We start from the raw sequence: 26795 nt of genomic DNA, 5'->3' as shown, positions 1-26795 counted from the left end.
ATTGATTGTGTTCTCATATGTGCCTTGATTGGGGGGCTACATCAGAGTGAGTGACCCCTTGCTCGAGCCAGTGACCTTAGGCTCAAGCCACTGATCTTGGGCTTTAAACCAGTGACCTTTGGGCTCAAGCCAGCAACCATGGGGTCATGTCTTTGATTCCATGCTCAAGCCAGTGACCTAGTGCTCAAGCTGGTAAGCCTGTGCTCAAACTGGATGAGCTTGTGTTCAAGTCGGTGACCTTGGGGTTTCAAACCTGGGTCCTCCATGTCCCAGTCTGACACTCATTCTACTGTGCCACCTCCTGGTCAGGCTAGACAGGCTTTTGTCAATGTTTCATTAACACTATGACACTGTCCCAGAATATAACTTTTGCTACCAGACCTTGATCATTTCACCATTGTACGGGACATCATGCTGGTCTAACACATTGATGATGCTGTATGTACCTGGGGCACAGGTGTCACCAGGTTCCATGGATGCCTGCTAAGATACATTGTGCCAAAGGGTAGATCAATTCAAAGAAAGCACAGGAGCCTGCCACTACAGCCAGATCTGTGGAGGTCCAATGTCTGGTGCAGGATGGAGTGTCCCTTCCATTATGGAGAACAGTTGTGTACTTTGTTCCCCCTACAACTAAGGAGGAACCTCAGTATTGCGTGCTTCTTTGAATTTTGTGTCCATTACTCAAACCCATTTATGGGTGATCCAAATTCTTCTAGCTCTAACTGGTTTAAGAAGAAGAAAGGCCTCTCCAGTGAGCCTGGCAGCAGTAAAAGTAGTGCTACCATGTGGACGTTATGGGGAAGACCTAATGTACTTAAGAGTTTTGAGGCCAATCAGGATTCTGGATAAAACCAGGATTTTGAGCAAGCCTGGCTCTCTTCAGAAAACACCTATTCTTTCAACTTGCCACTGGGCTCCTTAAGATAAAGTAAATGAAAGAAAATTGTCTTGTTTAAAGGGTTCTGTGAAGACCTCAGAGAGGCTCCTTCTGAGTCACCTCATCAAGTTCTCAGAGGAGTAGATGGCACGAAAGCAGTCATATATGGAAACAAGTTTGTAGGCAGCATATTTCTGATTTAATATGGGGATGGTTTAGAGGTCCTTGTGTTATGGTCAAGTTATCTGGCCACTTCTCAATCCATTATTCACTTATCCTCAGCCCTTAGCCTAACACAGAGTGTGTGCCAGGGCGCACTGGTGCGCCCTAGAAGATTTCCAGGTGCGCCCTATGGTATTCCAGAGAAATATGTGCCTGCTGGGGACCAAAAAACCAACAGGGTTTTTGGAGTTTAGATTTAGATTTTTTTTTTCCCCCATTTTTCTGAAGCTGGAAACAGGGAGAGACAGTCAGACAGACTCCTGCATGCGCCCGACTGGGATCCACCCGGCACGCCCACCAAGGGGCGACGCTCTGCCCACCAGGGGGCGGTGCTCTGCCCATCCTGGGCGTCGCCATGTTGCGACCAGAGCCACTCTAGCGCCTGGGGCAGAGGCCACAGAGCCATGCCCAGCGCCCGGGCCATCTTTGCTCCAATGGAGCCTTGGCTGCGGGAGGGGAAGAGAGAGACAGAGAGGGAAAGCGCGGCGGAGGGGTGGAGAGGCAAATGGGCGCTTCTCCTGTGTGCCCTGGCCGGGAATCGAACCCTGGTCCTCCGCACGCTAGGCCGACGGGAGTTTAGATTTTGAGGGGACAGAGGTGTGGGAATTGGCTGTAAGCTGACAGTCTGCCCAACCCCCACCTCACTTGCCTGATTAGGTTGCAAAAGGCTGTTAAGCTGTGGTGCTGGATTGTTTACACTACTCCCATGTTCCCCAGAAAGACTGGAGGCAAGTTTCTTCTATCCTTTGTTTGGTGTAAAGTTAAGATGATATATATGGTGGGGGTTTTCTGCACTTGGTAAAATTCTTGAATTGCCTTAGAAATGTGATCAGAGATCTCATTGATTTACTAATGGCTTCACTTTGCCCTATAAATAAAGCAAGATGCAGTTTTGCGGTGTGCGTTGTTCTTGCCAGCAGCAATTACAGGGCCCTCCTGAACCCGTGTTTTCTTAATTCTACGTATTTTCTTAATTCTGCACCATTCCCACTTGGGACCTGGAATTACTAGCTGCGCTGGTTTGTGGCATGTGCCCAGATATAAAAATAATAGTTACTCTATTATACAATTTAATTATGGAAATACCACTCTTTCTGTTAACACATCATTATTATATCTATTATTAACACCACATTATATATTATTTTCAGATAAATACACCCAAATAAAATGGATAGATATCTCAAAAAGAAGCTTGTAATTGAAGAATCCAGTTCTGGAAGTGAGCAAAAGTTAAGTGTAAATAAAATAAGACTTGAAGGCTGATGGGCAGAATTTAATTTATAGCATTTTCCATCACTTAACACTGAACAACACAATTAGATTAGAAACCCATTCATAGAAGCTTCAAGTGATTTTGGTTTAATATTAACAGAAGAAGAAGAACTGGCAGCTATATCCACTGATCGTGGATTGGTGATTAAACATAAGGAATTGTCTCCTGAAGCCTTTTGGATTTCTATATAAGAAGAATATGTGGCAATATTGTAAAAAGCTTTGAACATTTTACTACAGTTTTCAACATCCTATTTATGTGAATTAAGATTTTCTACCCTCTACACAATTAAGAGTAAAAAGAGAGGAATTCTTCAATGTATTCACAAGAAAATGAGAGTTTGCCTTTCAAATATATGCCCAAACATTGAAGAAATTGCTAGGACACATCAGGCTTATGTTTCTCATAAACACAAGAATGAAAAAACACATTTGCGCCGGGACCTGCCGAATTTACTAAATCTTACTAAGAATGTATCTATTGAATATATATATAAAAAGATAACTTTTTTGTCGTTTTTATTTTTTAACCCCTCTTTTTAAAGAATTCTAAGAAGCATAACTCAAAAGATGTAACATAACAATGTTTCTTAATGTCAGAATAAATTTAATTGTCATTTATTTTGTTTAATTACCATAAAAGCACACTTGGACTTTATAGTTTTTCTTTAATATTTGACTTACTATAACATATTTCTCAGAGATTTGTATATAGTGTGCCTACAATTATTTGTAGGATTTTAAATGTGCCCCAATTTCAAAGAGTTTTAGAACCACTCTAATAGACCAATAAGAAAAGCAAAGAACATAGTTGAAGAAATGTTGATTTAATTCACTAAGTTTAAAAAGGACACTGCAACATTTATGAGCATTCTTTCCAAATAACCATTAAAAATATAATGTATTGAATATGTATCACATTATCCGGATCCTTCATTTAAAACAATAGAGACTGATTCTCAGTTTCAAGAAAAGGGCAGATGAGATACCCTTTTGGGTATCTCAAAGGGGGTGTTAAACAACCAAGTATTCAGCAGGCCTGAAATGAGGGCTGCACTGTGCATTTATGCAGCAAGATATCAAAACTGTCTTTATGGGAGGCTTCCAGTGGGTGACTTTATTTTAATCACGTTTCCCAAACCATATAGTAAAGGGGCAATTCCCCAAAGTGCATGTATGAGTACGTGTGTCTGTGGTGGGGCTACTATGTTCTCTTATCAGGCTGAGCAAACAAAACCAGCAGCCTGTTGTATATACACAGCGGAGCTTTGAATTATCATATATTGGCCCTGGCCCATTGGCTCAATTGTAGAGCATCGGCCCAGCCTGTGGATGTCCCAGGTTCGATTTCTGGCCAGGGCACACCGGAGAAGCGCCCATCTGCTTTTCCACCCTTCCCCTTCTTGCTTCTCTCTCTTCCCCTCCCCTCCTGCAGCCATGGCCAGATTAGAGCGAGTTGGCTTGGGGCACTGAGGATGGCTCCTTGGCCTCTGCCTCAGGCTCTAAAAAATGGCTCCAGTTGCAACGGAGCAGTGGTCCCAGATGGGCAGAGCATCGCCCCTTAGTGGGGCTTGCTGGGTAGATCCCGCAAGCAAGAATCTCACTCTGCCCCCCCTCCCCTCACTTAATAAAGAAATTTAAAAAAGAATTATCATATATGTATTTTTTAATACAACCTACACTTCCCAGCCCTGGCCAGATAGCTCTGTTAGTTGGAGTGTCGTTCCAGAGCATGTAGGTTGCCGGTTTGGTTCCCCAGTCAGGGAACATACAAGAGCAGCTCGATGTTCCTCTTCCTACCTCTCTCAAAAACAAAACAAACAAACAAAAATAAAACAAAACAAAAAACCCTACACCTCCCCCATTAACTAATGTCTGTTAGTACTTCTGATAGGAATGAAGGTATTGCCACATGTTCATATTGGGCATGTAAAAGTAGGTTTTGTAGAAGTATCAGAAATAGCTACAGAAGCAGGAAAGATTTCATAAGCTAGAATGTATTCCCTTCATTTGGGTAATGTAAATAATTACTTTTTTGTTCCATATTTCAGTTTTTTCAGCTTGTTTACCTGTCACTACTTTTGCAAATTTAATTGTAAAGAAACCTCTGTGAGTGGTTTAGGCACATACTAGGTGCTTGGCACATATTCTCATTTCAAAGGAAAAAAATGGAGTTACATCTGTTTAAAGCCTAAAAATCTGTGAATGCTAATTATACTTATTGGTGGTTTTGGGGAGATTATTGGGAAACTGATTTCTATATTAAGTTGTATTCTGTCTATGTAAGTCTTACTTCTTCCCTTTGTGAGTCAAGTGTGAAGCTCCGGCCACATACAGGCTAGGATGGGCAAGCTGGCTGAGCTGGCAAGGCAGGCCCATGCCAGCCTCTGAATTGTACCCTGCGAGGAAACTCATTCTGAGCTAAGAGCATATGCAGAACAGAATGGACCCAGCTCCCAGACAGCAAAGTCAGGAGAGTCTGCCCGCTCAGTCTGCTGTTCTGTTTGTCCCACGCTAGCCCAAAGATATGTGTCTACACCTTAGACACAGAGCGTAAAACCAGAATGAACTGTGCAACAGAAATTCTGTAAGCTCCCCAGCACATGAAGCAGTGATTGGCATCTAACAGTGTATCTCAATATGTGAAGTGAGGCGATCCCCTTCAAGTTACTAAATCCTAGCACCCAGCTTTGGCATCCTGAGGGGACCAGGACATCAGTGGGGTGCCTGGGACCCATCAGAAGAATGAAATGCACCCTGAGAAAGGGCAGTAGCAGGCAACGAGACCATGGAACCCAGAGAAAGTTGCAGAGAGGCAGCTCAGGACACTCCACAACAGAGGAAACTCCCAGAAATTCTTGGGGAGGGACAGATACTTGTAATGAAAAGGTTTAGAAAGTGCCACTTTAAAATTATTATATTATTTTTTTTATTTATTCCTTTTAGAGGAGAGAGAGAGAGAGAGAGAGAGAGAGAGAGAGAGAGAAAGGGGAGGAGCAGGAAGCTTCAACTCCCATATGTGCCTTGACCAGGCAAGCCCAGGGTTTTGAACTGGCGACCTCAGTGTTCCAGGTCGATGCTTTATCCACTGCGCCACCACAGGTCAGGCCAGAAAGTACCACTTTAAAAAGAGTTGTCATCAAAATAAACTCTCATTTTGAAAAAGGCTGGTGAAGCCTATGGAGCTTGGAATTTTTAGAATAGATGACAGTGCCTCATCACCAACATGGAGAGCTTGATCTTTTCCCGCAGATGGCGATGGCCCAGAGGCACCCCTGCCCTCTCACCACTCTTGCCCTGGCACAGAGATTGCCAGGATGTGTTACATGTGGAACACTTTGTGGACATGAAATCATATCTTTTTGTGGATAAGAACTAAGAATACTGATATTATTCTTAGTATCATCAATCAACTGATAACAGCCAAAGAACACGTATTGTCTTCATGACTCTCGACACTTCTGATTCCTCTGCTGTGACAGATGGGAACTAGTTTTACTGAAAGAGAAAACTCAGAATAGGGGGTTTAACATCAAGTAAATGTAGTAAACATGCTCTCTTTGTACTCATTTTAAAACTTGATTTAGAATTCATCTCCAATAATGAAAGAAAATGTAGTGTGCCAACTGTATGCTAGGCAGAGGCGTTATTCCTATTCATGAATTCAGAGCTGCAGCTGGACTACTGACATAAACTGTGGGCTTTGGATTCCGTTTTAATCACATCAGCTCCCCCAGTTAAATCTGACTGCTTTTATTAAGTTACAATAAAATAGTTTTCAGTTAATACAAGAACATGGAGATATCACCACGGATACACTGTTATAAAGTTAAAAGGCCTATGGAAATATTCCGGAGCTAGGTTCTCACAGGGTTGCTAAATGGCCACCTGCCTTTTTATTTTGGTTTTATTAACAGAAATACTGACTCGGTAAAATTACAAGCATAGGCCTTTTAGTAGCTTTCTAGGAACCTGAACTTTTGCTTTCAATGCCAAATAATATCTGGAAAACATGCTCACTTTTGTGTTTCTTTAGAAATTCTAAAAACTGGCCCAGATTCATGTGATAATCATTCCTTAACCCATAGTCACCATGGGCTTCAAGGAGCAACTCTTCAAAAGAATGAAAAAGGCGCAGATCCTCCCCATTTCCTTCGGTTTCAATACTTTCAGCATGCTTACAGGAAATGTGTTTCCAGTTGGGATACCGAATTGTGTGCCAGAACTCCTCACAGTGCTCCTTGAAGCCCTCCACGCAGATTATACCAGGCTTTCCTGTCATACAAAATCCAGTCACATCTAGCCTTCTCCCAACATCCAAAATCTTTTTCCTTAGGTCCTGCTGATATATGTGGTGGCTGTAGATCCACATTCGGAGAAATGTGTTCTTGACTGGCTTTGCTTGTATGGACGGTTCGTAAACGAGCTTTCTGTTTAGGAAATAGGAGGCACTGTTGTCCTGTAACCACTGGATTGCTGCACATACACAGAGTTCACCTGGATCAAAAGTCCCTATGTAAGAAGTGAGGCCATTGTTGAGAAGTAGCTGCTGTTGTCTGTCAAGCTCAGATGACCGTCCAAACAGCTGTAATGCTCCATAGGGGTAGCTGTGAGGCATGGTTACTTGCAATTCAATTTTCACCTTAAAATGAGAATTGAATAGATTTAAGTACCATAAAATTACCTAATCTAGTTTATCAGTGGCAAATGCATAATTTTATCAAATGTAATAGTTATTGCCACTACTGTCAGCTATGTGCCAGACAAGGTACTAAGTACTAAGCACATACCAAATACAAGAATTCCTTCCATTTATGTATTCATTAATTCCAATAATTATCAAACACTTAACCGGGAGCCAGGTACTTTATGACAGAAGAAGACAATATGTCTGCCTTTGTGAAGTCTAGAGTCTAGTGAAGGAGACAGACATTAAACACAGAGCAAGTGTTTAATGTCAATGGTGAAAAGCACTGCCATGGAAAAGTACAGGGAGCCACTGAAATGTGTTACCAAGGGAATGAGTCCAGTCTGGGGACAAAACAGCTCCTCTGAGGGAATGACAAAGGATGCGCAGGAAATAGCTAGAAGAGTGGTTCCCAAATGCCTAGTCCACTTGTTCTTATGTTCTGTCAGTGGATAATGGGTCTGAAGATGATGGTCAGTTCATTTTTAGCATTTAGATTTTCTATCTGTATTTGCTTTCTGTGTTACGGGTCATCGCAGAAACATTCATTCATTCCTTAAAAGCCAGTTTAGCTAAAGACTATGTTTAGATTTGTGATGATCACATACATACAAGAGAGTCCATAGTAGGATAGTTGGATTGGTAAAAAACTGGAACACTGGGCAGAATAATAATGGTAGTTAGTATAAGATTGTAAGATATTTTTAATTAAACACTAGGCCTATTTGTTAAAGAAAAAAAGGTATGCATGTTTATGTAAAATTCAGGATGTTTATTGTAGACAATTTACAGGGCATGTCATATTTTACATATTGTACTTTCAAACAAAGCAAATATTCATCTGGAATATTCTCTTTTTTTTTTTTTTTTCTGGACTGAAAGCTCATGTTCCAAATGTTTACAATAAAAACTAGGCACCTGGCAGGGATTAAAACAACGCAGGTCACTTACCTTGGGCTCCTCAATCTGGAGTGTAATGACAAATTCAATTTTTGGTGGCAACGCCTCCCTTGTGCCTTCCAAGTATCTCTTTATATTTGTCAGGGTATTTACATCTTCAAGTTTTACTTCTCCTTGGTTAGGAAACATGGAAAACAGCATTTCCATCTCCAGCAGCTGAAGCTGCAGGCACTCTTTCGTAGACGCAGAGGACATGTTGTCATGAAATCAACCTGCCAGGAAAACTGGAAAAGCCCAGGGACACTGGGTTTGTCAGTCAGCAGTGCCCAGCGAAATTTCCCGAAGAGCCCTTGCGTGGGAAGCAGTTCTGCAGGAACGCTAGGCAGAGAGCTAGAGGCACAAACCCCGTACACTTACACTCTTCTGCTTTATCTCCTGGACCCCAAAATCTGGTATGCATAACACCCCCCCCCCCAGGATACTTCGTTAAAACTCAAGATTCCCAGTCCCTTTCCCCCACTCCTGCTTCTGATCTAGAATCTGGGAATGGGGGCTTGCAACAAGTGTTCCGAATCATTCCGTTGCAGGTGGTTGCACTCTGCAAGCTTCAATTCTGGGAAGGGCAAGGGGCACAGCTTCTGGATCCTGCCAGGTCTCGGGCATGCGCGGAGCTGGCGCTGCCGCCGGGCAGAGCTCTGGGTCCCCGGGCTCTCGAGGGCCCCGTTGCCGCCAATACCAGTTGTCACCCCTCGGCCAAGGATCCTCCCAGGTGGGAGTTCCCGCCGCTTTCGAGAACCACACCGGCCCGGGGCCGCATCATGAGAGGTCCGGATGATTTGGATTCATTTGCCACTGCCTGGAAGGGCCCAGGTTTAGGGGATCCTACAGTTACATAAATAAGGTTTAGCGTTAGCCCGAGATGGTGCGGGGGCGGCAGCCCAAGAAGGCTTCCGGAGTCAAAGGTTTGGAAATTGAGAATCGAGAAGCGGATGCGGGAAACCGAGTGGCGCTCACTGTGGCCGAGGCCACCTAGTCAGAGACCCCAAATCGGGGATGCACCCCCCCATCCAGAACCACTAGGATCCCTGGCTTCCTATGAATATGGGATCTGCCACCCCCCCAGACCCAAATATGAAGGCGGGGCTGGCTATGTTCTGGTCGCAGTGCTAGGACAGCCCGCGACCCTCGGCCCCAACCCCTGGGCCAACGCGGACGCCTCACCCTTCCTGGTCATTCAGTGGCAACAGCCCCCATCTCGCTCAGACCGTAGATCCGCAGTTCCCGCAGGCGCGAGCTGCGCGCGAACCGGGAGGAGACGGGGCGGGGCCAGCGAACTCCCTCCCGCCGTGATTGGCTGAGGGGCGTGGCGACGAGCCGGAAGCCACAAAGGCCACGTCTGCGGGTTCCGAGAGCTCCAGTTTAGCTGCAGGCGCCTCCGTGAGGTGAGTTCTCTGCCCCCTGAGGGTGAGGGCCAGTCTTCTGCAGAGGTGAGCGGGCCCCCCGAGCTTGGTTGGCAAAATAGGACGTTCAGATTCACGGGGTTCGGCGGACCCACGGGCGGGTCGGTAGGCTAACTGGCCGGCCTAGCGCGCGCAGGACACACCCACCCGGCACTGCGCCCGGGTTGGGACCGGGCGGCGCGCTGGCCCAAGGGACTCGTGCTGGGAGCCTGGGCCAGCGGCCTGGGGGTCTCAGGGACTCGGGCTGGAAGGCGGTAGGAACAGAAGAGATGTTGAAGGTGGAATGGAAGGGAGGGGGACACGCTTAACTCTTTAAGAGTGGACGCTGTGTGGACTTGGAAATACTTTTAATAACAGCATTTACATGTCGTTGAGAATAGTTTTAGTATTTAAAAGGCATTAAGGGGTGGGCGCATTTTATCTTCGTATATAAAAAAAAGACTTTCTGGACTTAACGAGGCTGGCTTAAGCCCTATGAAGAATCACGATGCATTATACCGACTGCTCAGTTTTTAACGAAATGTATTTATGCTTGAGAAAGAGATTTGGTCACTGTGGACCGAACTAAGCTTCCTGAAGGCCCACTTTTTCCAACTGAACAAAAACATTTTCACCATTTCCTTTAACTTTTGCTCATTGAAGCAATTAAGTTTTATTGCGTTTCGCAGTTGTTGTGTATTTTACAAACTGAAAGCAAGACCCTCCACCAGCAAAAGAGATTATGACTGGTTTTATTGCAGTTGCTTTATTGCGCTTGTCAGAAAACAAATCTGCAATAACTACCTGGTGGCCTGTGCTCCAAGTTCCACTTAAAGTTGGAGTGTTGCAGAGAAGGACGTGGCTAAGTGGACTAAGTAAGGCTAGAGGAGCAAGGGCCCATGCTTGATTTTTTTTTTTTTAATTAAAGGTAAAAGGAAGATGTTGCCAGTTTCAGAGCTTAGTTTAGAAGGTGTCCTGATTCTCCCTTATTAAAATAGAAAAATCCACTGTAAGCAGTGTTGGGATTCAGCCAGTTCACACCAGTTAGGCAGCACCAATACCTAAATTTTTGTTGAGTTTGGTGAACCAGTAGTTAAAATGGCACTAGTAGTCAGGGTTCTGTGTAAGATGGGCGCCTAGGCAGCTGCCGAATGTGGAAATCACAAATTTACATTCCTTACTCTTTTTTAATGTTCATCTGCTCAACAGTGTATTCTAAGCACCTGTAGTAACGTTCATTCTGTCCATAGGTGAAAAAAATTGCAAGTGAGGAAGCCAATCAAGAAGCAAAATGGAAATATCTTAAATAAGTTTTATTGTTTCTTGTCAGGTATTGTTTTTTCATTAATATTTTAACACTCTTATAATCTAGTTTTGTGTACCTTTTTATTGTTATTATTTAAGTATTAAATGCATGAAATAATAAACTATCTTTTGGCATATTGTTTTTTTATACTTAAAACAGTCATTAGGGCAGAGAACCAGTTGTTAGATTATTTGAATCCCACCACTGACTGTAACGTATTGGAGAGGAAACTTACCCCTTGCTTTTCTTCTGGGACTGTGTCTTTGTAGGATGGGAAGAATTGCAAAAGCACTCTGCAGATTTCCCTGGTATTTTGGATATGTAGGTCCAGTCCAGACCATAGGCTTCAGTGTTACCAGCTGCCCATGTAAACTTACCTTGTTTAACTTAGGCCCTGGCTTAAGCTGTCCCATTTGTAAAAGAAGGTGATCTTTGCTCTCATAGGAGTCTCTGAATCTAGGTGTGGAATCTTCATTTTAGTTGAAAGTGGACCATTTTAAATATGCCTTGGATCCAAAATGGGAGATGAGTTGAGGATAATCTGATCTCTTCCCTGGAGTGGACAACATAAAGCAAGACACTATCTTCTAGGTAATACTAACTCTCAGGACTTACTCTCTTAATGCCTTTCTCTTTTAAAAATGGTTCATTGGGGAGATTCTCAAAATGAGGCATGCCTGTTACTTTGGGGTGGCAGTTTTTGAAGCAAATGGTCATTGAGAGCTTTCTTAATATGCATTAAAAATATTCCTTAATTTTGTAGACATGGATTTAGATTCGATTTCAAAACACTCAGCATTACACGCCAAGCCCAGTGGACTCATTCTTCAATATGGGACTGCTGGATTTCGAATGAAAGCAGAACATCTTGATCATGTCATGTTTCGCATGGGATTATTAGCTGTTCTCAGGTCAAAACAGACAAAATCTACAATCGGAGTCATGGTAACAGCATCACACAATCCTGAGGTAATGCATTTAGTGCTCTGATAAAGCAAACTTTTATTTACAAGACCAAACTTTAGTGTGTCTGAGCAGTTTGACCCGAAATACAAATTCTAATTCTAGGAATGTGTCTTGTTTTTTGCCTTGGATATGAAGCGATTTTTTCATGATGAGTGGTCATTTAGGTCATGGCTGTTTAGAGGGTGTGGAGGCAATGAAATGAGACTGTCATTTTCTGGGAATGTCCATATTAGAGAAATAACAGAATGTTCTTCCAAGTTAGTTGAATTGTCACAATATCAGTAATAAAAAGGCTTACCTCTGTTAATTTAGCAGAAATGAAAAAGATTGGAGGCAAGGTTGGGGAAAGGCAAACATTTGCAGAGACTTGGCGCATTTTGAAAATTTTCAGACAAGGTTTTTATAGCAAGGGAATAGTTTGTTCTGAAGAAACAGCCAAACAGGAGGCTCTAGGGATCCAAAAGTGAACTTTGGGCAAAAGATTGATGAGGCTGCTGGTGTTAGAATTTATAACAGTTTTTTTAAATGGCTCAGGCATGAAACAGCTCTGGCCACCAACACAGGCATCAAGCTAGTGGTGACCTAAGAACTGTTGTCTTTTGCTCCTGACTGATAGGAGAGCAACACTAACAATCAGGTGTCTCCTTGCCCATTGCCAGGGGGCGTATGACAATTTTTTTTATCTAAGTATTCCTGTCGACACAACTGTTTCATTCTATAGCTCACTAGTACTACGTGGTTTGAATAGTATGGTTCTGTTTGATTTCTAGGACATGAGATTTTTGCCTCTGTAGTTAAAGAAGTGTAAGTTAGAGAAGTGTCTAAATCGCTGTAATTGAGGTATGACTTGTAGGCAGAACCTCATGCTTGTGGCTAGTTTAGAAGTGTTTCTTAAAACAAGTCTGAGCTGTTTTCTTCAGTTGACATTCACTGAAGTACACTTAACTTTTTTCTAGGAATTTGAGCAGAACAGAATTAGTAGTCGGTTTTCAGCTTCTGTGCCACCCTGCCGGTTGACACCCTGGCCGGGATATGCTTAGATTCTTAGTCATAGTGAGAAGGATCTCTGGGTGTCCTCATTCTGCTCCAGCTGTGCCCTAGTCAGTTAATTGATGGTTACTGCACAGGTGATGGCCTTTTAAAATTAGTGTAGTTTATTGGGAGGAAGAGTCAGATGCACTTAATATTTTAATATCAGCATTGACACTTCTGAGCTGTATGAACATATGCAAGTTACATAATCTAAATCTTTGCTTTCTCAAATTGGGGTAATAATGGGATTATTAGATTGATGTCTGGGGTCATGAGGATTTACGGAGCTAATGTATATAAAACAGCTGGTCTAGTGCTGGCATTCGGGAGGGGTCACTGGTGAAGCTGCTCAGCCATCACCATGTTTTGCTGGGGGAAGATCAGCTTGAGTTTACTTTCTCAGTTCATCCTTTTGAATATGCACAGATAGTTAATCATTTGTTTTTCTTTTAAGGAAGACAATGGTGTCAAATTGGTTGATCCTTTGGGTGAAATGCTGGCACCTTCCTGGGAGGAACATGCTACTTGTTTGGCAAATGCTGAGGAACAAAATATGCAGAAAGTGTTGATGAACATCTGCAAGAAAGCTGCTGTGGACCTGCAACAAGCTGCCTTCATAGTGATTGGCAGAGATACCAGGTGACCATCCGAGTTCCTGGTGAAGGCAGTGTGGGAACTTGGGATAAGTGATTGCATCAGTCTTACTGCCCCTGACAACTTGGAAGAAATAAAGTAGAGCTGCCCTGAGAGGCTCTCCCTGCCTGCCCTTGTAGTAGCATGCAGGGACTTGGTTTTTACGGAGTCTGAACACCAACTGTAACACTTACTAACGCTTTAATATATTGGAACTTCCCTTTGCTCATCTATAAAATGTTGCTGGTAAGGCCTAGTACAGGGTTTTTGTGAGAGGACATGACATAATGTATGCAAAATATGTATTTCCTGGCATGAGAGAAGCACCTAACAAATATCGCCCACCCCTTTACTTCCATAGGTTTACTTTTTTCCCTATAGAGTAAGAACACATGATTTTAACTCATTATTTTTAGGAATTTATTTCATAATTTGTTTTATTTTGTTGGTTTATATATTAATGTTATTTTCCCAGGCTGGAGTACACTATAAAATATTAACAATTTATCTCTACAAATTTGTCATATTGGCAGCTTTTGCCTTTCTTTACAAAATGATATTTTTGTAAAATGTTAGATTAAAAGTGTACTTTGAAACAGCAGCATTCATTTTCGCATCAGATCTGGCATTAATCAGATTCTTTTTTTTTTTTTTTTTTTTTTGTATTTTTCTGAAGCTGGAAAAGACAGCTTCTGAAGGGGAGAGACAGTCAGACAGACTCCCGCATGCGCCCGACCGGGATCCACCCGGCACGCCCACCAGGGGCGATGCTCTGCCCCTCCGGGGTGTCACTCTGCCGAGACCAGAGCCACTCTAGCGCCTGGGGCAGAGGCCAAGGAGCCATCCCCAGCGCCCAGGCCATCTTTGCTCCAATGGAGCTTTGGCTGCGGGAGGGGAAGAGAGAGACAGAGAGGAAGGAGAGGGGGAGGGGTGGAAAAGCAAATGGGCGCTTCTCCTATATGCCCTGGCCGGGAATCGAACCCGGGTCCCCCACACGCCAGGCCGATGCTCTACCGCTGAGCCAACCGGCCAGGGCCACCAGATTCATTTTAATGGAAATTTTTACTCAGTCTCCTATTTGAATTGATGTTTTACCCTTAAATGTGTTACTGGAGGGACTTCCAAACACCACTGATCCATAATCGCTGGTTTTATAGGTAGAGAAGTAGCCAAGTGCCTTATGTACTGAAGCAGATTATCTCACAATAAAGCTACTCCACATGCATTTGCCTCTTACCTATAAACTAGTTTAAATGATATAGAGCATCCTTTTCTACAAGGCAGTTATATAATATGCTATATTTTCAGATAGATAATTTGTTCTGATGTCTTAAATGAAAAATGAGTTCTATATCTTTGGTGCTTTAATACCCAGTACTGCATCACACACACTGTACATTCAGTATTTGTTCGTAGGCAGTGTATGTGTAATTATAAATATATATTTTCAAACTTGGAAAGGTATTTGGATATTGTGTAATTAGTGTGTCTTTTTTTTTAAAAGAAATGAAAGTATTTAAAATATAATTTCAGTGAGAGAGGAAGGGGGTGGGGGGGAGAGACAGGAAAATCATGCGGTTCCTGCATGTGCCCTGACTGGAGATCGAACCGGCGACTTCTGTGCTTCCAGATGATGCTTTAACCAGCTGAGCTGGTGAGCCAGGGCATTAGTGGATCTTCTGTCTGTATTTTCTAAAGTCATTTAGAAGCCAGTGTCTTTCTAAGAAACAACATTGTGAAAGACTACTTACACTTGACCCACATTATTTTTTTCGGTTTTGACAGGTGTCAGTCCAAATACAATGAACTTCCTATTCTAATATTTGTAGCACATAATTTCGGCATTGGTTTCTGGATGGGAGGTACTATATCTTTCCTTTTCTCTCCTAGGTCTAGCAGTGAAAAACTTGCACAGTCTGTAATAGATGGCATCACCGTTTTAGGAGGTCAATTTCATGGTAGGTAGTTATTCCAAGTTGTCAGTTAAATTAATCTTTAAAAAACTATTTAAGTATTATAAAATTAATACATATTTATTTTAGAAAGGTTTGAAAATACTAATAAAGTTTTTATAAAAAAATGTGAACTAGATACAAAATACTAGCTTTTTAAAAATTGTTTTCTGGACATGCATATTTTGTTTAGGAGATTACATGTTGGAAACCCTGATCTTTTAACAACTTTTTTATGTTAGTAAGGCTGAATATCTTGATATAAAACTCCTTAAAGTTACTTGAAGTCCATTCTGGGGAGTTTTCTGCCAATATCAGATACCGATTGCCTCATAGCTGATCACATGTGGAATCAGCTGTTGCCTGTCATAGTGATGGGAAATATCTTGGGTCTACTTGTGATCATGATTTTAAGTTTTGACAGGTGGTTTTCCCCATTTTAACAAATGAGTATTAAATGCAACAAATGGAGGCTAGTATCTGCTTCCTACATCAGTTATGCCCCTTGAGAATGCAGTGATCCCACTGTGCTTAGAGGTGAATTTTCCAAGTGTCAGATCTTTCTGATTTAAAAATTTCTTCCCTTGACTTTTTTTTTTTTTGTATTTTTCTGAAGCTGGAAATGGGAAGGCAGACAGACTCCCGCATGCGCCCAACCGGGATCCACCCGGCACGCCCACCAGGGGGCAATGCTCTGCCCATCTGGGGCGTCACTGTTGCAACCAGAGCCATGCTAGTGCCTGAGGCAGAGGCCATGGAGCCATTCCCAGCGGCCTGGGCCATCTTTGCTCCAATGGAGCCTTGGCTGCAGGAGGGGAAGAGAGAGACAGAGAGGAAGGAGAGGGGGAGGGGTGGAGAAGCAGATGGGCGCTTCTCCTGTGTGCCCTGGCCAGGAATCGAACCCGGGACTTCTGCACGCCAGGCCGACGCTCTACCACTGAGCCAACCGGCCAGGGCCACTTCCCTTGACTTTTTTAATCCTCTTTCCACTCCTGTGTCTTCCTTTCCTTTCTAGTTACCTGGCCTCTTCGGTGGTGCACCTGGCTGGCTTCTCTCTGCTCTGCTAGTCATTACTTAGGCTGCTGTGGGCCAGTCTCCATCCTTGGCCTTTCAATGAAATGTCTCCTGACACTCATCTGAGTTTTAATTGCCAAATCCAGTGGCTGTTATAAAAGTGGGGATTCTTAATCTGGGCCTGGGGACTGGTGGGGGATGTTTGGTAAAGCTGCATGGACCCTGTGTCCCTCTTAATCCAGTGTACAGATTGTTACCTGCACATGCACTCAGTTTCCAGGGAGAGGATCCATGGCTTTTGTGAGATACTCAAAGGGATCTGTGACCTAAAAATAACTTTCGGAATTTATATATTGAAATTTTCAGCTGACATCTTGGTAGCTTTGCATACTGTGACCTCCCTCTTTCTTTAAGCTCTGCTTCCTTGGCCACTCTTTGTTGATCTCCTCTTCCATCTCACTGTGGCCAGTCCTCACTTCTCTTTCACTCTCCCTGCCTGATTGGAGTGGTCCTCTTTATTGCCAGAGCTCCAGCTACATATAGTCTTTGATTTTCTCATTTGTTCTTCATCAAACATTTCTGAATGCCTGTTATGTAAAACTGTCCAGTAATGTATTTCCCTCTGTCACAACCTGGAAACCCATTTTGTATCATGATGTGTATGTATGCTTGTGTGTATAACTAAAATAAAAGTTTCATTAAATAGTACTTACTCATACTGCATGATATGCATTCCTCTCTTTCATTAGAAAATGCAGACATGCTGGTGTCTAAGTGGATTCCGTGACCCACTCAGTGGCACAGCCTACAGTTTGTATGGTGTTGGTGTGGGTGAGCCTGCCACTAGGTGGCGCTCCTCTACTCCACATTCACTACCCAAAACTATTCTTTCTACCATCCTTGGAATGGTTGATATTTTTAATACTTTGATTCTATCTCTAGAACCATCACATTTTTACTGTTTTAGTTTAGAAAAATTTGAGCTTTTTAACTATTTTAAGTGTATTTCCGGAAATGAAAGGTTAATGGAGCTGCAGCACGGAGAATGGGCAAAGCTAGTGGGAGATGAGATTAGGGAGGTAAGCAGGGGCCATGTCCTTCCAAGCCTTATGCATTATGGAAAGGACTTGGGTTTATTCCAAATGCAGTGGGACTCCACTGAAGGATTTTATGCATGAGAATAGGATTGTATTTTCATTTTAAGCCAGCCAGTCTGGCTATTGTGAACATAGATATTAATAGAAAAGTTGTAAGAAAGGAAGAGAGACCAGCTAGGAGACTGCTATAGTTCATACAAGAGCAATGATAAAGAAATGGAAAAGTTTGAAAATTAGTATTTTAATTTAGAGGATTTTGTGATATGAGGATAGAGCTTGAAGAATAGTTTTTATATTTTTTGATCAGTGAATAGATGCTTATGCTTTTTATTGAATAACTAACTGTATATAGTCATTTAAATGGTTATTTGGTAATTTTGATATTGGTCACAGAATTTGTTTTGTCCTTTAGGACGTCTTTTGGAATAGTGTTTTCCGTCCTTACACAGTTCCACTGAGTTAGTCTGTGCTCTTACTACTTCCCAGAGTTCCTCTGTTCCCTTTCACCTGGTCCTTACACCAGAGCCAAAGCCGGCTTTGCCTTCATAGAATACCACCAGTTTGGCTGTCACTGCAGGGTTCAAGGACTTAAAATGACTTATTTTTAATTGATTGGTTTTAAAGAGCTAGAGGAAGAGAGAGGGATGGAAAGAGGGGGTGGAGAGAGAGAGAGGCAAAGAGAGTGGAAGAAGCATTTATTTGTTGTTCCACTTAGTTGTGCATTCATTGGTTGCTTCCTATATATGCCCTGACCAGGGATCGAACCCACAACCTTGGTGTTCAGGGACACTCTCTAACCGACTAAGCTAACCGGCCAGTTTGCCTCTACTCCAAACAAGAGTGCCTGACTTTAAAGACTGTTGACAGCCTTAGTCATTGAACATTTATTGAGTACTGGTCCATCTCTACTATCCTCTCCTATTCCTTGCTCATGATGCCTTTTTTGTGTGTTTAGATTTCTGACTAAGTTTTTCTTGAAAAATTATTTTGGGGACATTTTGAGGTTTATGATGAAGGTAACGTTCTCTGGTAGATTTTGGTGTTTGCTTTTGCTGGGAGTCTACCTGCCTTCCTGGTGACACAGCTCTTTGATAACAAGGTTCTTTCAGACCTGTGTGTGGTTATGAGGGTTTGGACTGGCTGTAAGTCTGCAGGAGGCCTATGCCTATGGGACAGCTCTTCAGCTGTGGGGTTTTCCCTCTGCTTTGTTGAGTTCCAACACAGCTTTCCCGGGCGGGACTTTTGACTCACTTTTGATTCACTTGACTCACTCTTGCATTGAAGAATGGTCCTTTGGGGCCTCAACTTCACAGGGGCCTGGTCTTCGACTGGGTTTCTCATCTTAAACCAACATGGACTTTTTTACATTGAAAGCCATAGCTCAATTTCAAGTTTTGAGGAATGCTCTGAGAATAAAATTAGTTTCCTTGGCTCCAATCTTGGAGTTCCTCTATTTACATAGATTTTGGTCTACTTCCTCTGCTGCTTGTTGGCACTGCAGTTATTTTTAAAGACATTTTTTTTTTTTATCTAGCATTTTTAGTTGTTTGTTGGAGTGTTCATCTGAATTATGTTGTTTGTAGTATCACTGGAAATGGAATTAAATTGCTACTTTTTTTATATTGCTGTTATATTGTTACTTGTCTATGTTGAGTGATTTTTTGCTACCAATAGTAGTTCATATTTCTTTTAGAATTGAGTTTGTGTCCAATGTATATTTTTTCTAACACACAAAACAGCTCAATTCTGAGACTATCTACGTAGAGGTAGTACCTGATCCTACCTCATTCCCACAGGACTGCCTTCTCCGCAACCACTTCATGTCCTAATCACCTGGGCTTCCGAACAGTCTCGAAGTTCCCACAACCCCCTCCTTGGGTTGGACTAATTTGCTAAAGCAGCTCACAGAACTCAGAGAAGAATTTTACTTCCTAAGTTACCAGTTTATTATGAAGGATTAACTCAGGAATAGCTAGGTGAAAAAGCTGCGTGGGACAAGGTGTGTGGTGTGGAGAGGGGCTCAGGGCTTCCATGCTCTCAGAGCAGCCGCTCCCCAGTCTCCAGTGTTCACTAGCCAGGAACCCTGTCCTTTTGGTCTTTTGGGTTTTTATGGGCACTGCGGCACAAATGATTAAATCATTGGCCTTTGGTGACTGGACTCTTATCTCTAGCTCCTCCAGCCTCCCTCCCTGGAGTTGGGGTAGTGTTGGAAGGACTGAGACTATCAACCCTCTAATCACGTGATTGGTTTCCCCGGCAATCAGCCTGTATGCTTAGGTTACTGAAGGCAGTGTTTTTCAATGCTGATCTGTGGACCAGTGTTCATCTGCCAGAAACTTTATGCCAGTCTTTGAAAGAGCCTTCCTTTTGTTGTATGAAGATTATAGACCCAGTGATCTTAGTTGAATTTGCTTATGATCAGGGTGATTTCTGCCTTAGCAGCCCTTGAAATAATTGTTTTTACCGGTTCCGAAGTGTACAAAGGTTGAAAACCACTGGACTTTCCAGATGTCACTTAAAATAAAATTATTGATTTTTAGAGAGGGAGGGAGGGAGGAGCGGAGGAACATAGATCTGTTCCTGTATGTGCCCAGTCCAGGAATTGAATTGGCAACCTCTGTGCTTTGGAATGATGCTCTAACCAACTGAACTATCCGGCCAGGGCTCAAATGTCACATTTTTAACATAAACAACACATTGTTTTATTTGCTTAAGAAATTCCAAAACTTGAAGCTCTGTCGGGAATGGGGACAAAGATCAAATGTGTATTTCTTACTATAAATTACAATATCAAAATGTGACATGCATTTGTAATGTTTTTAATGGATATTTGTGCTGTTTTTAAGTTAGCTTTTGTATTTCCTGAGATGTCACCCTGATATTCTTACAGCAGCAGTCCATTTATAGGGTTTTTTTCTTTATTATGAAATGTGGTTAAATTGCTTTCTGTATTTCTGTGGCAGATTATGGCTTACTAACAACGCCTCAGCTCCACTACATGGTTTACTGTCGAAATACCAATGGCCAGTATGGAAAGGCAACTGTGGAAGGCTACTACCAGAAACTCTCCAAGGCCTTTGTAGAACTTACCAAACAGGTGAAAATCTGAATCTTTATAGAGTTAAAGCAAGTGAATAAAATAACATCAATTGAATAATTTATTGTCATCACATAGTTTGTCACTTCTTTTTCCAAAAATTGGGCATAGCTTTGTCTTTCCAGAGTTACACAAGGTCTTGGCTTGTATTCTCTGTGTTGGCATTTACTTGGCAAGGCATGTAATACATTCTGAGATTATTGGAGGAACAAACATGGTGGTGTTTTTACTCTTAAGCAAGTAGATGCTGCTGGCATCACACTTGAGGCATCTACTATTGATATTGTTAAGGAAATTGGCTTGTTAAACCTGGAAGAGATTTGAGGAGTATAATTCATTTGATCAACAGATACTATTGAGTCTGTGTTCAGACACAGAAAACCAGACAAAGCTCTTGACCTCAGAATTTATAATTCTGGGGTGAGGATGAGTAGGAGAGAAGACGGACAGAAAAAAACGAAAATGCCCAGTGGTATTAATTTCTATGATGAAAATGGCAGATGTTTTTACTGCTCATTCATCTATATGCTCATTCCCACATTTGAAAGACTGTTGTATAATATGGACTATAATATTTGTAAGGGACCCTGCTTATTGAGGTTATTCTAATAAAGCTTGACAAAAAGATGTCTGAGATGTTCTAAATTACAGTGCTCAGTGAGAGGCAGAACAGGTTAGCCTGTTGATAGCTGTGGACCAGCTAACAAAAGACTGCTTACGTTCATGTGTGTCTGTTGGAACTTTGGATTAATTTCTAGGTGCTAGGCCTGTTATTATTCTAAAAAGAGACTAGCCAGGCATCTTCAAACCCCAGTAGCCATAGCCCTGGCTGGTTGGCTCAGCGGTAGAGCGTTGGCCTAGTGTGCGGAGGACCCGGGTTCGATTCCCGGCCAGGGCACACAGGAGAAGCGCCCATTTGCTTCTCCACCCCTCCGCCGCGCTTTCCTCTCTGTCTCTCTCTTCCCCTCCCGCAGCCAAGGCTCCATTGGAGCAAAGATGGCCTGGGTGCTGGGCATGGCTCTGTAGTCTCTGCCTCAGGCGCTAGAGTGGCTCTGATCGCAACATGGCGACACCCAGGATGGGCAGAGCATCGCCCCCTGGTGGGCAGAGCGTCGCCCCTGGTGGGCGTGCCGGGTGGATCCCGGTCGGGCGCATGCGGGAGTCTGTCTGACTGTCTCTCCCTGTTTCCAACTTCAGAAAAAATGAAAAAACAAACAAACAAACAAAAAAACCCCAGTAGCCTCCACTTCTTATTTACACATGAACTTCTCAGACTTGCCCACAACCTATCTAGGGAGCAAACACTTGTTTTCTTTTTGAGAGAGAGAGAGAGAGAGAGAGACAGACAGACAGACAGACAGGAAGGGAGAGATGAGATGCATCAGCTCATAGTTGCAGCCCCTTAGTTGTTTATTGATTGCTTTCTCATATGTAACTTGAGGTGGGGGGCGGTGCTCCAGCTGAGCCAGTGGGCTTAGGCTCAAGCCAGTGACCATGGGATCATGTCTATGATCCCACCCACACTCAAGCCAGCAGCCCTGTGCTCGCTCAAGCTTGATGACTGTGCGCTCAAGCTGGCGACTCAGGGTTTCACACCTGGGTCCTCTGCGTCCCTGGCTGACGCTCTGTCCACTGCGCCACCACCTGGTCCGGCAGCAAACACTTCTTATTTGGATTCTGCCTGTCCCAGAACTGCCCCACTTCACCTCCCACCCCCTTTGTCTACAGCTACTGTAAATCCTTTCAGAACAGCTTATGTGATGTATAAAAACGCTTGCAAAACTCTGGGAGAGTGGTGGTCATGTTTGTCCTTTCTATCTAGCTGTGCTGCTGGGGTTTTAGATTCACTTTTTTTTTTTTTTTTTTTTTTTTTTTTAGAGGTATCATTTTTTTTTTTTTTTTTTTTTATTCATTTTGTTTTAGAGAGGAGAGAGAGAGAGAGAGAGAGAGAGAGGAGAGACAGAAAGAGAGAAGGGAGGGAGGAGCTGGAAGCATCAACTCCCATATGTGCCTTGACCAGGCAAGCCCAGGTTTTGAACCGGCGACCTCAGCATTTCCAGGTCGACGCTTTATCCACTGCGCCACCACAGGTCAGGCCTTAGATTCACTTTTAAGAAGACTTTCAGCGTGGAAGTAAATTTTTTGTTTTGCAAGTTCCATTTCCATAAGTCATTCAGTTAGTGAACCTTGTATAATTTTACTTTGATGTTTTATGATTTTCATCTGAATGTGTGTACCCTTTTGTTGCTTAGTTTAAAAGAGATGAGCTAACAGAACTAAAGGAAGATGTTTACAGATACGTAGACATACTTTATGCTTAACTTTTACTTTTAAAACTTGACATTTTTCTCTCCTGTATCTTTTCGTTTGAAGGCTTTCTCCAGTGGAGATGAGTACCAGTCACTGAAGGTTGACTGTGCAAATGGCATAGGGGCGCTGCAGCTGCGAGAAATGCGGGGCTACTTCTCCCAGGGGCTGTCAGTTCAGCTGTTTAATGTTGGGACCAAAGGGAAACTCAATCATTTATGTGGGGCTGATTTTGTGAAAAGTCATCAGAAACCTCCGCAGGGTATGTAAAATAATTCATATTTAGAGCTTTGAACCAATCTCATTTACTAACAGAAGTGGCCATGTGAGTGAAGAGTCATGCAGCTGGACTTTGATGTATCACTTCTAGATATTTGAGCATCTTCCTACTCATCAGTGACATTCAAAATATGGACTTCTGTCCTTATCTGTAGGTCTCAGGGCTCCTCACAGTGTGTAGGAAATCCAGTGCAGAAAGCTGAATCAGAAATTGGTGTTCTGGAGGGCTTGTTATTAGCCCACAGAATCCTGGGCTCTGCCGCCGAGTTTCTGATTCTGTAGGTCTGGGGAAGGTTTGTATAGTATAAGAATTTGCATTCCTGTCAAGTGCCCAAACTTTTTGATGGTGCTGGTCTAGGCACAACACTTTCTGAGAGTCACTGATCTAAAGGCTAGCAATAGTTTAGCATTATTATTATTTTTTTTTTTTTTGTATTTTTCTGAAGCTGGAAACGGGGAGAGACAGTCAGACTCCCGCATGCGCCCGACCGGGATCCACCAGGCACACCCACCAGGGGCGGGCGAGGCTCTGCCCACCAGGGGGCGATGCTCTGCCCCTCCCGGGCGTCGCTCTGCCGCGACCAGAGCCACTCTAGCGCCTGGGGCAGAGGCCAAGGAGCCATCCCCAGCGCCTGGGCCATCTTTGCTCCAATGGAGCCTTGGCTGCGGGAGGGGAAGAGAGAGACAGAGAGGAAGGAGGGGGGGGGGTGGAGAAGCAAATGGGTGCTTCTCCTGTGTGCCCTGGCCAGGAATTGAACCCGGGTCCCCCGCACGCCAGGCCGACGCTCTACCGCTGAGCCAACTGGCCAGGGCCAGCATTATTTTTCATATTACTGAATTAGACACACTATGGAAAGAGAATGCAACTGGTGAATTATAATTGTCTCTAAAAATCAGTGTTTTTCACAGTGGACACTTTAGGAGGAAGACTGTTCTTCTGATTGTAGTTATAGGAAGAGGTGTTCTATATTTAGCTGCATTATAGATATGAAATTATTAGCCTGGCTTGCACGTGTTTTATTTGGTCTGTGTGTATCTATGTATTCAGTTGCTTAGTTGCCATTATTTTAAAATGCTTTGATTTCACTTAAGTATTGGAATCTGGCTTCTCTTTACCAAAATTAGAAAATGTCCCTTCCCATGTCATGTGACCTGGTTGCAGTGGAGCAGCTCCCAGCTCTTCAGACTGCACATGTGTTCCTTCCAACGCTACACATCTCATCAGGTTGTCTCTCATTCATGCTATTTTCTGCTTCACTGTAGTGTTTAAATTTTCAGTTTAATTAACCAATCCTTTTTCATTGAACTGCTAGTTTTGACTGTTACTTTTTACTGACAGTCAGTTCCCTGTCCCTGATCTATTGATCAGTTCACAAACTCATGAGCCCTTTTTCTTTTGCTGTGGGCATCGGGCTGCAGTGTGGACAAACCGCGGCCCCTAGCTTCCGTGAAGCTTGTGTTGTGCTCCAGTCACCCTTATAGTCCTATTCCAGACAAATGTCTCCACTGCCTAGTTGCCTCATGTTGCATTGGCAGTCTGTTGATACCCTTACGTCTAACATATTTGTAACAATTGTTGAGGCTTCAATAATTTTATGCAAATTACACAAACCATTTATCTCTCATGGGTTATAATTGTTTTTAATTACCAGTGTTTCTTGTTATGGATGGTATGAATAAATAAAAATCACTCTTATCCAAATTAAAGCACATACTTCATCTATTGCTGATCATTTTTTACATGTAAAGGACATTGTAGGACTACATAAACTGCATTCAGAAATTCCTATAGCTTTCAGAAAACTGTATGGGAATCTGTTGTGCAAACCGCTGACTTATAAAGTGGAATTTTATTTTAGCATTATGTCAAGGTTCAATATAGATAGATTTTGACTGCTTCTTTTTCAGTAAGCTGTGAAAAAATTTATCCTATAACAACTACCAGTAAGCCTGCATACTATTTGAAGATTAAGACACTGGCTTTTCTTTGGAAGGATTATTTTAAATACTTGAATAATCATGTGTGGACATGCTTACACGTAACACCTAAAGCTGTAACTAGTGTAAGAAAAAAAGCCTTTTATATTGAGTTATAGTCCCATTTTATAGACTGAAATGCATTTTTAATTATTCTGTGTGCTAGGAATGGAAATGAAGTCCAATGAAAGGTGCTGTTCCTTTGATGGAGATGCAGACAGAATTGTTTATTACTACCGTGATACAGACGGCCACTTTCATCTCATCGATGGAGACAAGATAGCAACACTCATTAGCAGTTTCCTTAAAGAGCTCTTGTTGGAGGTATGGCAGGGAGTGAATGAATACCCTTTACAACAAGACTTACTGGTGAAGTAGTTCTGTAGCAGTGGTCCCCAACCCCTGGGCCGTGGACCGGTACCGGTCCGCAGAGAAAGAATAAATAACTTACATTATTTCCATTTTATTTATATTTAAGTCTGAACGATGTTTTATTTTTTAAAAAATGACCAGATTCCCTCTGTTACATCCATCTAAGACTCACTCTTAACGCTTGTCTTGGTCACGTGATACATTTATCCATCCCACCCTGAAGGCCGGTCCATGAAAATATTTTCTAACATTAAACCAGTCCGTGGCCCGAAAAAGGTTGGGGACCACTGTTCTATAGCATTCATTTGAATGTCTCAGGCACAATTTATGGGAAGTTCCTTACATTTGTGACTGGAAATACAAGAAATGGTAATATTAGTCATTTTAATTTTGGGGAACTGTTCTGGGAATCCAGTTACTCCTTTTTTCCTTATACTGGCAAAGTGTTATGAGTTGAAGCTTTATGAGGTTTTGTTTCTTCACAGCTGATGCTTTAATAATGGGAGTCTCGTCATAACTACCCAAAGCCTCAAGTTTAAACAGAAAATCTCATCCTCAGTGAAATTCGTTTTGCTCTTGTGGAATTCTCAGGCTGGCCTTATAGGGTACAATAGGAAGTAATAATTGTGATCTGGGACATATACAGTGGTCCCTCATCTACTGTGGGAGTTAGGTTCCGGAACCCCCACGACAGGCGAAAATCTACAAAGTAATGACCTATATTTATTTTATTATTTATATATATTTTAAGGCTTCATTTCAATTTAATATTCTTTTAATATATTTTAATTAATATTTTTATATTGTTTTCTATTTTTAGGCTAAAATATGCTTATTTTACCGCAAAAATAATTAAAATAAATATATAAAAATACTTATATACCACAAAATCCCACGATCTAGTGGAAACTCCACGATACAAAATTAGATATATACTGTTTTAAAATCCACAACACCGTGAGACCGCAAAAAGGGAACCGTGATACTTACTGCGAGGGATGACTGGTACTTCAAGAAGTCAATAACTGGTAGAGCGTCGGCCTAGCGTGCGGAGGACCCGGGTTCGATTCCCAGCCAGGGCACACAGGAGAAGCGCCCATTTGCTTCTCCACCCCTCTGCCGCACTTTCCTCTCTGTCTCTCTCTTCCCCTCCCACAGCCAAGGCTCCATTGGAGCAAAGATGGCCCGGGTGCTGGGGATGGCTCTGTGGCCTCTGCCTTAGGCGCTAGAGTGGCTCTGGTCACAACATGGCGACGCCCAGGATGGGCAGAGCATCGCCCCCTGGTGGGCAGAGCATCGCCCCTGGTGGGCGTGCCGGGTGGATCCCGGTCAGGCGCATGCGGGAGTCTGTCTGACTGTC

General features: G+C 42.8%; 2 protein-coding genes across 9 annotated transcripts in view; one reads left to right on the top strand and one right to left on the bottom strand.

Annotated features, from left to right (window-relative positions):
- Nucleotides 1–6114: 6114 nt before the first annotated feature.
- Nucleotides 6115–9258, bottom strand: RWDD2A (RWD domain containing 2A). The gene is made up of 3 exons (XM_066254130.1): nt 9186–9258; nt 8016–8248; nt 6115–7019 (listed from the first exon to the last, which is right to left on the bottom strand). Exons 2-3 carry the CDS (start codon nt 8217–8219, stop codon nt 6342–6344), a joined length of 882 nt encoding a protein of 293 aa, XP_066110227.1. The 5' UTR covers nt 8220–8248; nt 9186–9258; the 3' UTR covers nt 6115–6341.
- Nucleotides 9259–9307: 49 nt separating this feature from the next.
- The window catches only part of PGM3 (phosphoglucomutase 3), a 28420-nt gene continuing 10932 nt past the window's right edge, over nt 9308–26795 (top strand). For 3 of the 8 annotated variants that reach the window (XM_066254125.1, XM_066254128.1, XM_066254115.1), the window contains exons 1-9: nt 9308–9406; nt 10654–10733; nt 11154–11300; nt 11473–11678; nt 13162–13346; nt 15231–15298; nt 20367–20500; nt 22874–23069; nt 25230–25387. In XM_066254125.1, the coding sequence (XP_066110222.1) occupies nt 11475–11678; nt 13162–13346; nt 15231–15298; nt 20367–20500; nt 22874–23069; nt 25230–25387 (945 nt within the window). In that variant the 5' untranslated portion in view covers nt 9308–9406; nt 10654–10733; nt 11154–11300; nt 11473–11474. Of the gene's footprint in view, nt 9452–10653; nt 10734–11153; nt 11301–11472; nt 11679–13161; nt 13347–15230; nt 15299–20366; nt 20501–22873; nt 23070–25229; nt 25388–26795 lie in introns of all 8 variants that reach the window. The other 5 variants (XM_066254120.1, XM_066254122.1, XM_066254118.1 and 2 more) reach the window with 5 other exon arrangements.

The sequence above is a fragment of the Saccopteryx bilineata genome, chromosome 1, assembly GCF_036850765.1.
Source record: "Saccopteryx bilineata isolate mSacBil1 chromosome 1, mSacBil1_pri_phased_curated, whole genome shotgun sequence".
NCBI classification, from domain to species: domain Eukaryota; kingdom Metazoa; phylum Chordata; class Mammalia; order Chiroptera; family Emballonuridae; genus Saccopteryx; species Saccopteryx bilineata.
This window is presented reverse-complemented; position numbering and strand designations above follow the sequence as displayed.